The sequence below is a fragment of the Meles meles genome, chromosome 1 (assembly GCF_922984935.1).
Source record: "Meles meles chromosome 1, mMelMel3.1 paternal haplotype, whole genome shotgun sequence".
Classification (NCBI taxonomy): Eukaryota; Metazoa; Chordata; class Mammalia; order Carnivora; family Mustelidae; genus Meles; species Meles meles.
The window spans coordinates 61,823,030-61,837,323 of record NC_060066.1 but is presented as its reverse complement, the minus strand read 5'-3'; the positions used below and the strand labels follow the sequence as shown (position 1 = coordinate 61,837,323).

The 14,294-nt window shown below is 38.7% G+C and overlaps 1 protein-coding gene across 2 annotated transcripts in view; it reads right to left on the bottom strand.

Annotated features, from left to right (window-relative positions):
* Positions 1 to 14,294, bottom strand: part of TRPA1 (transient receptor potential cation channel subfamily A member 1) — a 74,284-nt gene that overhangs the window by 18,915 nt on the left and 41,075 nt on the right. For both annotated transcript variants that reach the window (XM_046026858.1, XM_046026867.1), the window contains exons 16-18: positions 12,909 to 13,002; positions 9,518 to 9,577; positions 8,714 to 8,812 (exon numbers count right to left, since the gene is read on the bottom strand). In XM_046026858.1, coding sequence (XP_045882814.1) covers positions 8,714 to 8,812; positions 9,518 to 9,577; positions 12,909 to 13,002 — 253 coding nt within the window. The remainder of the gene's footprint in view (positions 1 to 8,713; positions 8,813 to 9,517; positions 9,578 to 12,908; positions 13,003 to 14,294) is intronic.

The following is a 14,294-nucleotide window of genomic DNA, read 5'->3' as shown; positions in this document are numbered from 1 at the left end:
CATGATTCTTTAGTCTTGCAGTTAATTTAATTTTTTTTAATTTAACTTTTTTTTTCTTCTGGTAATTTTTTTTTTTAACTTTTACCCTTTCCTTTTTTAACATTTTTTAACCGGTTTATCTCAACAATACCTTTCATTAAAAAAATAATCATGAGGGGCGCCTGGGTGGCTCAGTGGGTTAAAGCCCTGCTTTTGGCTCAGGTCATGGTCCCAGGGTCCTGGGATCGAGCCCTGAGTCGGGCTCTCTGCTCGGCGGGGAGCCTGCTTCCTCCTCCTCTCTGCCTGCCTCTCTGCCTACTTGTGATCTCTATCAAATAAATAAACAAAATCTTAAAAAAAAAAAATCATGACCTTTTTTTTATTAATATTTTATTTACTTGACAGAGAGAAATCACAACTAGGCAGAGAGGCAGGCAGAGAGAGAGGGGGAAGCAGGCTCCCTGCCGAGCAGAGAGCCCGATGCGGGGCTCGATCCCAGGACCCTGGGATCATGACCTGAGCGGAAGGCAGAGCCTTTAACCCACTGAGCCACCCAGGCACCCCAATTATGATCTTTTCTGAACCTTTATTATTATAGTCATATTTTATCCTTCATTGTATCTAACTTTATTTTTTGTATAGACATAGGGTATTTTGTTCTAAAAAATTTGGGGTACAACTTCTTCTAACAAATCAAAATATACCCTAAATCGAGTTCTGGGCTTGTGCTAGTCTCCAGCCTGAGCAACTTCTCTCTACTTTCTTTTTCTTTATTCTCCTAACCAATTTACTTTATCAAGTCCTTTTTTAGAAATTAAAATTTTTTTTTCATCTTTATAGGCATATTCCATCCCTTCATTGTGTTTACCCTTATATATGTTTTTCATTCCTTAAAATTTTGGGAGGTAGTTTCCTCTAAGAGACCAAAATACTAACAAAATTAAGTGGGTGACCCTGTTCTAGTCACCAGTCTAATATATATATATAGAATATATATTCTTTTTTTACATTTTTTCTTTATTTGTTTTCTTTTTTTAATTTTTTTTTCTCTGAACTACTTTTTATCCCCTTTCTCCTCCCCACAATTTGGGGTCTCTTCTGATTTGGTTAAAGCACATATTCCTGGGGTCTGTGCCACCCTTTTAGTATTTTATTTGCTCCTTCATATAGTCTTATCTGGACAAAATGACAAGGCAGAAAAATTCACCACAAAAAAAAAGAACAAGAGGCAGTACCAAAGGCTAGGGACCTAATCAATATGGACATTGGTAATATGTCAGATCTAGAGTTCAGAATGACGATTCTCAAGGTTCTAGCTGGGCTCGAAAAAGGTATGGAAGATATTAGAGAAACCCTCTCTGGAGAGATAAAAGCCCTTTCTGGAGAAATAAAAGAACTAAAATCTAACCAAGTTGAAGTCAAAAAAGCTATTAATGAGGTGCAATAAAAAATGGAGGCTCTCACCGTTAGGATAAATGAGGCAGAAGAAAGAAGTAGTGATATAGAAGACGAAATGACAGAGAATAAAGAAGCTGAGCAAAAGAGAGACAAACAGCTACTGGACCATGAGGGAGAATTTGAGAGACAAATGACACCATAAGACGAAACAACATTAGAATAATTGGGATTCCAGAAGAAGAAGAAAGAGAGAGGGGAGCAGAAGGTATACTGGAGAGAATTATTGGAGATATTTTCCCTAATATGGCAAAGGGAACAAGCATTAAAATCCAGGAGCTTCAGAGAACCCCCCCTCAAAATCAACAAGAATAGGTCCACACCCCGTCATCTAATAGTAAAATTTACAAGTCTTAGCAACGAAGAGAAAATCCTGAAAGCAGCCCAGGAAAAGAAGTCTGTAACATACAATGGGAAAAATATTAGATTGGCAGCAGACTTATCCACAGAGACCTGGCAGGCCAGAAAGAGCTGGCATGATATATTCAGAACACTAAAAGAGAAAAACATGCAGCCAAGAATACTCTATCCAGCTAGGCTATCATTGAAAATAGGAGAGATAAAAAGTTTCCAGGACAAACAAAAACAAAGAATTTGCAAACACCAAACCAGCTCTACAGGAAATATTGAAAGGGGTCCTCTAAGCAAAGAGAGACCCTAAAAGTAGTAGATCAGAAAGGAACAGACACAATATACAGTAAGTCACCTTACAGGCAATACAATGGCACTAAATTCATATCTCTCAATAGTTACCCTGAATGTTAATGGGCTAAATGCCCCAATTGAAAGACACAGGGTATCAGAATGGATAAAAAAACAAATCCCATCAAAATGCTGCCTACAAGAAACTCATTTTAGATCTGAAGACACCTCCAGATTTAAAGTGAGGGGGTGGAAAACAATTTACCATGCTAAACATCAGAAGAAAGCTGGGGTGGCAATTCTTATATCAGATCAATTAGATTTTAAGCCAAAGACTATATAAAGAGATGAGGAAGGACACTGTATCCTACTCAAAGGGTCTGTCCAACAAGAAGATCTAACAATTTTAAATATCTATGCCCCTAACATGGGAGCAGCCAATTATGTAAACCAATTAATAACAAAATCAAAGAAACAAATCGACAATAATACAATAATAGTAGGGGACTTTAACACTCCCCTCACTGAAATGGACAGATCATCCAAGCAAAAGATCAACAAGAAATAAAGCCCTTAAATGACACACTGGACCAGATGGACATCACAGATATATTCAGAACATTTCATCCCAAAGCAGCAGAATACACATTCTTCTCTAGTGCACATGGAACATTCTCCAGAATAGATCACATCCTGGGTCATAAATCAGGTCTCAACCGGTATCAAAATATTGGGACCATTCCCTGCATATTTTCAGACAACAATGCTCTACGGCTAGAACTCAACCACAAGGGGACATTTGGAAAGAACCCAAATACATGGAGACTAAACAGCATCCTTCTAAAGAATGAACGGGTCGGGGCGCCTGGGAGGCTCGGTGGTTAAGGCCTCTGCCTTTCGCTCAGGTCATGATCCCAGGGTCCTGGGATCGAGCCCCGCGTCGGGCTCTCTGCTTGGCAGGGAGCCTGCTTCCTCCTCTCTCTCTCTCTCTCTCTCTCTCTCTCTCTTACTTGTGATCTCTATCTGTCAAATAAAATCTTAAAAAAAAAAAAAAAGAATGAACGGGTCAACCAGGAAATTAAAGGAGAATTGAAAAAATTCATGGAAACAAATGATAGTGAAAATACAACGGTTCAAAATCTGTGGGACACAGCAAAGGCCGTCCTGATAGGAAAATATATAGCGGTACCAGCCTTTCTCAAGAAACAAGAACCGTCTCAAGTACACAACCTAACTATACACCTAAAGGAGGTGGAGAAAGAACAAGAAAGAAACCCTAAACCCAGGAGAAGAGAAATCATAAAGATCAGAGCAGAAATCAATAAAATAGAAACCAAAAAAACAATAGAACAAATCAACAAACTAGGAGCTGGTTCTTTGAAAGAATTAATAAGATTGATAAACCCCTGGCCAGACTTATCAAAAAGAAAAGAGAAAGGACCCAAATAAATAAAATCATGAATGAAAGAGGAGCGATCACAACCAACATCAAAGAAATACAAACAATTTTAAGAACATACTATGAGCAACTCTATGCCAACAAATTTGACAATCTGGAAGAAATGGATGCATTCCTGAAGACATATAAACTACCACAGCACCAGGAACCAGGAAGAAATAGAAAACCTGAAGAGACCATAACAAGTAAGGAGATTGAAACAGTCATCAAAAATCTCCAAACAAACAAAAGCCCAGGGCCAGACGGCTTGCCAGGGGAATTCTACCAAACATTTAAAGAAGAATTAATTCCTATTCTCCTGAAACTGTTCCAAAAAATAGAAATGGAAGAAAAACTTCCAAACTCATTTTATGAGGCCAGTACCACCTTGATCCCAAAACCAGACAAGGATCCCACCAAAAAAGAGAATTACAGACCAATATCCTTGATGAACACAGATGGGAAAATTCTCACCAAAATACTAGCCAATAGGATCTAACAGGACATTAAAAGGATTATTCACCACGACCAAGTGGGATTTATTCCATGGCTGCAAGGTTGGTTCAACATCCGCAAATCAATCAGTGTGATACAACACATTAATAAAAGAAAGAATAAGAACCATATGATACTCTCAATAGATGCTGAAAAAGCATTTGACAAAGTACAACATCCCTTCCTGATCAAAACTCTTCAAAGTATAGGGATAGAGGGCACATACCTCAATATTATCAAAGCCATCTATGAAAAACCCACCGCAAATTTCATTCTCAATGGAGAAAAACTGAAAGCTTTTCCGCTAAGGTCAGGAACATGGCAGGGATGTCCATTATCACCACTGCTATTCAACAAAGTACTAGAAGTCCTAGCCTCAGCACTCAGACAACAAAAAGAAATAAAAGGCATCCAAATTGGCAAAGAAGAAGTCAAACTCTCACTCTTTGCAGAGGATATGATACTTTATGTGGAAAACCCAAAAGACTCCACTCCAAAACTGCTAGAACTTGTACAGGAATTCAGTAAAGTGTCAGGATATAAAATCAATGCACAGAAATCAGTTGCATTTCTATACACCAACAACAAGACAGAATAAAGAGGAATTAAGGAGTCAATCCCATTTACAATTGCACCCAAAACCATAAGATACCTAGGAATAAATCTAACCAAAGAGGCAAAGAATCTATACTCAGAAAACTATAAAAACTCATGAAAGAAATTGAGGAAGACACAAAGAAAATGGAAAAATGTTCCATGCTCCTGGATTGGAAGAACAAATACTGTGAAATGTTTATGCTACCTAAAGCAATCTACACATTTAATGCAATCCCTATGAAAATACCATCCATTTTTTTCAAAGAAATGGAACAAATAATCCTAAAATTTATATGGAACCAGAAAAGACCTCGAATAGCCAGAGGAATATTGAAAAAGAAAGCCAAAGTTGGTGGCATCCCAATTCCGGACTTCAAGCTCTATTACAAAGCTGTCATCATCAAGACAGCATGGTACTGGCACAAAAACAGACACATAGATCAATGGAACAGAATAGAGAACCCAGAAATAGACCCTCAACTCTATAGTCAACTAATCTCCGACAAAGCAGGAAAGAGTGTCCAATGGAAAAAAAGACAGCCTCTTCAACAAATGGTGTTGGGAAAATTGGACAGCCACATGCAGAAAAATGAAACTGGACAATTTCCTTATACCACACATGAAAAGAGACTCAAAATGGATGAAGGACCTCAATGTGAGAAAGGAATCCATCAAAATCCTTGAGGAGAACACAGGAAGCAACCTCTTTGACCTCAGCCACAGCAACTTCTTCTTAGGAACATCGCCAAAGGCAAGGGAAACAAGGACAAAAATGAACTATTGGGACTTCATCAAGATCAAAAGCTCTTGCACAGCAAAGGAAACAGTTAACAAAACCAAAAGACAACTGACAGAATGGGAGAAGATATTTGCAAGCGACATATCAGATAAAGGGCTAGTGTCCAAAATCTACAAAGAGCTTAGCAAACTCAACACCCAAGGAACAAATAATGCAATCAAGAATGGGCAGAGGACATGAACAGACATTTCTACAAAGAAGACATCCAGATGGCCAACAGACACACGAAAAAATGCTCCACATCACTCGGCATCAGGGAAATACAAATCAAAACAACAGTGAGATAGCACCTCACACCAGTCAGAATGGCTAAAATTAATAAGTCAGGAAATGACAGATGCTGGTGAGGATGCAGAGAAAGGGGAACCCTCCTACACTGTTGGTGGGAATGCAAGCTGGTGCAACCACTCTGGAAAACAGCATGGAGGTTCCTCAAGAAGTTGAAAATAGAGCTACCCTATGACCCAGCAATCGCATTACTGGGTATTTACCCTAAAGATACAAATGTAGTGATCCAAAGGGCCACATGCAACCGCATATTTATAGCAGCAATGTCCACAATAGCCAAACTATGGAAAGAACCTAGGTGGTCCATCAATAGATGAATGGATAAAGAGGTTGTATACAATGGAATACTATGCAGCCATCAAAAGAAATGAAATCTTGCCATTTGTGAAACGTGGATGGAACTAGAGGGTATTATGCTTAGTGAAATAAGTCAATTGGAGAAAGACAACTATCATATGATCTCCCGATATGAGGAAGTGGAGATGCAACATGGGGGGTTTGGGGGATATGAAAAGAATAAATGAAACAAGATGGGATCGGGAGGGAGATAAACCATAAGTAACTCTTAATCTCACAAAACAAACTGAGGGTTGCTGGGGGGAGGGGGGTTGGGAGAGGGGGGTAGGGTTATGGATATTGGGGAGGGTCTGTGCTATGGTGAGTGCTGTGAAGTGTGTAAACCTGGAATTCACAGACCTGTACCCCTGGGGATAAAAATACATTATATGTTTATAAAAAATTTTTTTTAATTTAATAAAAATATAAAATTTTTTTTCTTAGTTGGGGTGGGGGGCGAAGAAGAGGGAAAGAAAGAATCTTAGGTGGGCTCCATGTCCAGTGTGGAGCCTGATGCGAGGTCTGATCTCACAACCCTGAGATCATCACCTGAGCCCAAATAAGAGTCAGATATTTAACTGACAGAACCACCCAGGTGTCTCCAAATTAATTTTTAATTATTCAAGAAATACATAGCAGAAGTGATGTCAGCAAGATAGAATAGAAAATTCCAGACCCTCCTACACCCATTGAGAGAAGAGACATCAACTTAATAGCAATACCTGGAAAACTATCTTTGTGAGAAATATAGAAACTAGTTAAGAGGTTCGGGCACCCTAAGTGAGCCTGTAGCCAAGAAGAACCACAATCAAAGACAGTAGGAAATTCATGGCATTTATCGCCACAGTCCCTCTCCCAGCACGGAGCAGTGAGATCAAGAGAAAATTCCCAACTCCTGGCTTGTCCCTGAGGAGGAAAGTGAGATGTGGAATGTTCTAATTTTGTGGGGAACTGTCCAAGGTACAGGTTTCTCTCTTGCCTAAATCTAAGCACTGACATGTCCATCTAGACTTTCAGACTTCTGTGCACAGTTCTTTCCTATGACGGATTAGCTGTCCTTCCAGAAGAAACCCTCTCAGCTCAGGTATAATAAGGGAGGTTTGTTGTGGTTTTAACACACTATTCAATCTTGCCAAGAGTTGCCCACTAAGTGCAATGTATTTATTCAAGCAAATTATTCTTAGTCCATATCTTATTAAGTGTATTATTTTTTAGATCCTTTTAGAATAAAATCAAAGATTTTCTCCTATTTTCATTCTGGTGGTGAAAACAATACACTCTGATAGAGGTATTGCCTATTCTTTAAGTTACAATTAAAAACCTCCACATACATACACAAAAATTCTCCTAAGTATAGCTGTTAAGGATAGTTACTTTTAGGTCATTTGGCTATTGAGTCTGAACTATAGTAACAACTGCAAAACATAATATACTCCAGCAGAGCTAAAATGCTTTGCATAAAGCCAGTATGAGAGTCAGTTTCCACTGCCAGCCTTGTGGGCATAAAGTCCATGTGACTCTGCATCCTTCCTACTCCAAGTACTCAATAAGTCTTCTAGATACCACTTAGATGATGGTTGATACCATGGTCTGTACCAACGTCTTTCATGCAGAGACATTAATTCATTTAAAGTGAATGAAAATTCCCAATTGGTCTAGACCAGGGCTGTCCCATAGAACTTACTGCAATGATGGAAATGTTCTATATTTGTGCTATTCAGTAGGAGAGCCCCAAGGCACATAGTCTACTGAGCACTTGAAATGTGGCACTGCAAATGAAGAAATGAACTTTTAACTTTAATTTTAATTAGTTTTAAGTAGTCACATGTGGCCAGTGGTTACCTATTAGCACAGATCTAGACCCTAGACCACATCTGGAAATATAACCCTCAAATAGCTTTTCTTTTGCTGACACACAGTGTTAATTTGTTGCCAGTGTTTATAAGCTGGGCTGCCCTTCCCACATGGTACTAATTTGCTGATGCTAATAGCTGATCTCCTTTTAAACCACCTAGTAACCTGTTTCCTCTGTAGTTGAGTTTGAGACCCCTGATTTAGACTGCAGCGGATCACCTTGGCATGGTTTTTATTGTCCCATCTGTTGGAAATACAAAAGTCCTCTTTGGAATAAGAGCTGGTTTGGTCTTAGTCTCTTGGGCAATTTGGGTCTATACTGTGTATGCTGGACCTGCTTTCAGATTGGGATCATTTTTCCAGAATGATCTAAGTGGTTCTGAAATGTCAGAGTTTACCATGGATCCCAGTGGTTAGCTGACTTGGAGGCTATGACTGTAAGTTATCAACCTTGAATTTTCCCATGGTTTTGCATGGAAGAAACTCTTAAATATATATGTTTATATTTAGGTGGACAAAGTTGGGGAGCAAGTGTCAACTGTTAGCCTATGTTGTCCATAGTTATTGGATTGTATGTTGGGGCAGGTTTATAATATGACCATTAGGATTAAAGTGATCAAGAGTGTGGAACTTTAAGGCAGATCACATTATAGCAACTATAGGAAATGACTACTTTCTTTCCTAAAAAATAAAGGGTTAGGACAAATAAAGGACAGAGATCTAAAACTATTAATGTTAAATTCTTTCCAGGCCCCTTCCTGGAACTATTGTACCAAAACATTATAGAACCCATGCAAAAACTGCCTGGATAATGAAGACACCGGACTTACATTGAGGGTTGTAAGAGGCTCGTATGTAACATCCTGTATAGGTGTTACTTTCTTGGTAAATTCTAATGGACACTGAAGATACGTGAAATTATACTCGATCTGTATAAGATAAAATTTTGAAAAAATTAACAGTCTAGTTTATACCTCCAAAATGGGTCTTGACACATCAAATATGCAAGGCTATAATTCTTCTGAAAATTAAGTAGTTCAAATAAAATTGAGTCATTTTGTCTGAAGAAATGTAGATTAAGTTATTTCAAAAAATAAGTATCTTAGGGGTACCTCGGTGGCTCAGTGGGTTAAGCCTCTGCCTTGGACTCAGGTCATGGTCTCAGGGTCCTGGGATCGAGCCCTGAGGCAGGGCTCCCTGCTCAGCGGGGAGTCTGCTGCTTTCTCACCCTCTACTCCTCCCTGCCCCACTCATGTTCTCAAGTTCTCTCTCTCTCTCAAATAAATAAATAAAATCTTTTACACATTAAAAAAATATATCCTAGAAGCCTGTTATTTAACATGGAAGAAGATGAATTCTCAAAAGATCACTTAGATCTTTGGAACTTCATTCTTCAGGCAGTACTACTGTAGAAAATATAAAGACAAGAAACAACCCTAAATAATGCTGTTAGAAACAATTAAAATATTGGGAGAAAATGGAGGAAAAATTCTCTCACAAGTAGATGATACAATAATATGTGGTAATGAAGGTAATAATTACCACCTTCTGAGATTGTGGAACTCTAATAACATTTTTAATATTCATTAAAGAATTAGAGTAAACTTTAAATTATCATGATAAAATAAACTTACATGGTAGTCTTTGCAAGATTTGTCTTCTGTGGAGGATATTATGCAACAATCTAAAAGGACCTTTAAGAAAGAAAAAATGGCTGAAATATAGTCAGAAGACTTACATAAGAGACAGGATTTGATTCCCCTTCTAAAATTATACCGAAGAAATTACTTTTCCCTCCCTTCATTTCTGGTGCCTCAAAGATAAACTATAATCCATGTCATCAAGGAACAAAGTTTAAAATGTAAAGTGTTTCAACTACTATTGCACACTTCAAAAACACCAAATGATTCAGAAAATGTACTACATGGTTAAGAATGAAATTACATTTACTAAAATTTGAGTAAAAAATATTTGATCAGTTTTGCCAAAGATTTGATATCCTGGGCTTCTAGAGAATATATAAAGGATTCCTTTGCTCAGTATCTCATAGTGATAATTTATTGTCTCTAATTGTGATCTCACGGCTGAGCACTAGGGTCTTTCTTTGGTCTCGGTGTCATCTTTCATATTGCTCAAGCATGGAGTACTGGGTTGGTTTCTGGACCTCACTGGCTGAGCAACACTGACAAAGTATTCATCCAGAGCTGCGTGACAGCATAGCAGGGAATAAATGTTATACATAGCAATACTGAAGGCCCTCTAGATGCATAAGAAAAGGAGAGAATGTTTAAGGGATTATTAGAGCCATACCTCAAGAATGTGTAGGAACAAATATTTTTATGGGGTGTCTATTAACATAAACAATTTCAGTCACCCCCCAATCTGTGTGTTGGAACTTTCTGGTGCCCCAAATTCATCATCCTGAGGAAAATAAATATTGCCCAGTTTGCCCTCCTGGCATAGAGTCTGGACACAAAGCCCCAGATGACCCCACCAGTGTGTCCCCCAAAACTCATGGTGCATCTGGTCAACCCCACTTGCAACTGCAGGGGAGAAACAGGGTCCCAGGCCGCACTGGGAGGGCACTGCTGTCCTGGCTGGTCTCAAGCACCAGAGGGATTTAAAAAGTTTAATCTCTGGGGCGTCTGGGTGGCTCAGTGGGTAAAGCCTCCGCCTTCAGCTCAGGTCATGATCCCAGGGTCCTCAGATCGAGCCCCATATCAGGCTCTCTGCTCAGTGGGGAGTCTGCTTCCCCCCCCCACCTGCCTCTCTGCCTGCTTGTGATCTGTCAAATAGATAAATAAAATCTTTAAAAAAATAAAAAAGTTCAATCTCTGTTGGTGACCCAGCAGTGATACTAAGGGTCATAAAAGGCATCATAAAAAAATAATAATAATGAAGACAAAGCTAGTCAGTAGTGCTGTGTAAAGCAAAACCAAAGAAGCAGATCTGAGACTGAGAATTTTATAACCATCAGCACAGACAAACTAAAGATGGGGGGGGGATTATGTTAATTATTCAAATGTGTCACCTGAGGCTAAACTGAAAGACCTTCAGGTTTCCCTATTTAAGGAAAACTTCACAATACTAAAATACAAGGAAATTATAGAAAATATACAGTAGTGTTAAAAAAAAATCATAATCTACAATTGTGATAATTCTTAATATTTTAGTATAATTTCTTCAGTTCTATCCTATGTTTTCCACATGTGACTATTTCTTACATTTTTTTACTATTATTAATAATGTAGCAGGAAACATTACTGTATAGAAATCTATCTGTACCTATGATTATTCATTAGGACAGATTACAACAACTGGAATTACTAAGTAAGAAATTCCAAGACATTTTCAATTCTGAATGTTTATGTTCCCTTTGATGAAATTTAAGCACCTATCATTAAGAAATGATAATTTATGGACTGGACTGGCTCCAGTTTCTTATTAGGTATTATAAAGAAAAAAATGCATCTGAAGCACTTAGCACATACCAAATGCTTATTGAATAAATAAAAACAGTAAGTGTGAGTAGCTGTAGTACTAACAAACACAGAAGCAGTATAAAAATAGTAGGATGTAGACTATATACCAAGCACCATTCTGAATACTTTGTAAGTTTTACCCCTAATTTTTTAAATCACGTTGCAAGATCAGTATCAGCAACACTTTTTTAGAGGTAAAGAAAGCAGAAAACGGGGGTGCCTGGGTGGCTCAGTCAGTTAGGCAACTGTCTTCAGCTCAGGTCAGGATCCAGGGCTCCTGGCTCCTGCGTCATTGCGTCATCGGGCTCTCTGCTCAACGGGGAGTCGGCTTCTCCCTCTCTGTTTGCCTCTCCACCTGCTCCTACTCTGTCTCTGTCTCTCAGATAAATAAATAAAATATTTTAAAAATTAAAAAAAGCAAGCAAGCAAGCAAAAATGAAGTTCAGAGAGGTGAAATGACTTGCCTAAAGCAGCACAGCAAGAGGCAGAGCCAGGACTAAATCCCAGGACCATCAGGCTCTGAACTGGGCCCTATGTCCCCTGTGTCTCAATGTCTCATTGCCTCCTCCAGTATTTGAATATATTTTTCTCTATGAATGATACTTGACATCCTTCCTCTTCTTTTGATTATTCTCTATCTATCCCAATCTTCAAATCTCTGCCTTCCCAAGGAGGTCTCCCATCTAGTTCCTTAAACACTCACATCCTCAACAGTTCATGAGTGTTTGTCTTGTTGTAGGAGTCCAGTCACATGCTGGGTATATGTTTAATCCAGCAGAGAAGCACACATTTGGAGGTCCTTAGAGGCCAGGCAGGTAGTGTAAGTGAATAAACTGTGCCAGCCTTAAGAGCTCTTTCCCACTGCTTCTGAAATGTTGGCTCTCTCTGAGCTGGCTTCTGTCTTCGCAGTTTGGGTAGAGGCAAATACAGAGAAATATCTCTCTACTACTAGGAGTAGTAGAGAGACGGAATGACAACACATGGCAACAAATCGGAAGCATTAGACAGAATATACAAAAGGAAAAGTGTTCACAGTGGGAGCAGCGTTTGCCCCATCTAAAGGAAGCAGCTGCTACTAGCCCAGCAGTTCCCTCCTCGTAAGAAGGAGGCCCAGTCACCAGACCTTCTGACTTTTACAGGAAGCCAGATATCTGGATCCTTAAGTAGCCTGGTTTTAAATGTTACCAACTACTGTAGCTTTGAGACAAGAACATGTATGCCCCCAGAAAAACCAGCTAGAGACTTTATTCAGCCAGCAACCACCATTAGCGGTCTTTGTTCTAGATGGGGATTATTTGAATAAATAAATCTCCTGACTATATTTTCCTAGATTCCACACGACAACTAATAGCATCCTTTAATCTAAGTAGGTCCTTATTAAATACTTGTTGGCTAACTTCCCTGCTTGATAGCCTATGGGAAATAAGAAACTACTTTAAAAATGAAAATTACTATTATTTACGTTGTGATTAAAACAATAGATCCTCGTATTATATTATATGCCAAGCATATACCCAGAAGCAGTTCTGTCTAGAGAGCTTACTTTCATGCACTCAGGGAGGTATTCTACCATTTCCATGACTGGACATTTATTGCTTGGAGAATAATGACTAAAAACCTTAAGGCATTCTTCCCATCTGTAAAAAATAACAGTAGTGATAATAATAAAACAAACACAAATCTTGATCTTTCTGTTCGATAAAGCAAAGCTACCAGCTGAAATTCAAGATTATATCTTTAGAATAAACCTGAATTTGTTCCAGTGGAACAAATATGTGAATCAAGATCAATCCATTAATAGGATCTTTGTCCATTAATGGAAATTAGAAATGTGGACAAATTCCAGGATGGCTGTTATAATCACTGTTCTTGTTCTCTAAATGCCTTCTACAGGAGGTAAGCTTTTATCTTCTTCTCAACCTGAAATCATCCTGGTTATGTTGGGTAGAGAAAGTCATAGTCATATAAATACAATAACAACACAGTGGACACATGATAGTTAACATTCAATCCATGTATATATCATGTGTTCCACTAAACTACAAAACATGTGTCAAGTACATTAATAAGCACAGTTTCTGCCAGGAGATTGCATAGCCTGCTCCTTTCTCCAACACCATCCAGCTGGACAGAATAAGAAGATACTTATGATCACAAGGGGGAAATAAATCCCCAAAAGGAAGTAAAGAAGAGAATTTACCTCCGAGAGCTGATCTAGGTCATAAGAGACTACTTCTAAAAAGTACCCAAATTTTCTGTTAACCTTATCAGTAAAAATCCATCTAGAATATCTACATAATCAGTAGAAAACTTCCAGTTTCACACTTGCACTGACTAGTATTTCAAAGAAGTGATCCAGCAGGGGGATCTTGAGATAAAAACACAGGCTCGATCTGTCTTGAATAGGAAAAGGTTCATCTCTGGGTCCGTGACTGGGTGATACTGGGCCCTTGAACATACCTGTGATTACACAAAAAAGTTTATGTATGAAAAGTAGAACAAATGACCCTCCAACTTCATCATTAACACTCTGTAGAGTATGGTTTAAAAATCCACAACCACAAAAGATCCTGTGTTAAGGGAAATTCCAGTAGATGGTCCTAGTAACAGCATGGATATGCCCTGGAGATAATTATTTTAATTTTTATTTATTTTTTAAATTTCTTTTCAGTGTTCCAGAATTCATTGTTTATGTACCACACCCAGTGTTCCATGCAAAACGTGCCCTCCATAATACCCACCACCAGGCTCACCCAACCTCCCACCTCCCAGTCCTCCAAAACCCTCAGATTGTTTTTCAGAGTCCATAGTCTCTCATGGTTTGTCTCCCCCACCAATTTCCCCCAACTCTCTTCTCCTTTCCATTTCCCCACATCCTCCGTGTTATTTCTTATGCTTCACAAATAAGTGAAACCGTATGATAATTGCC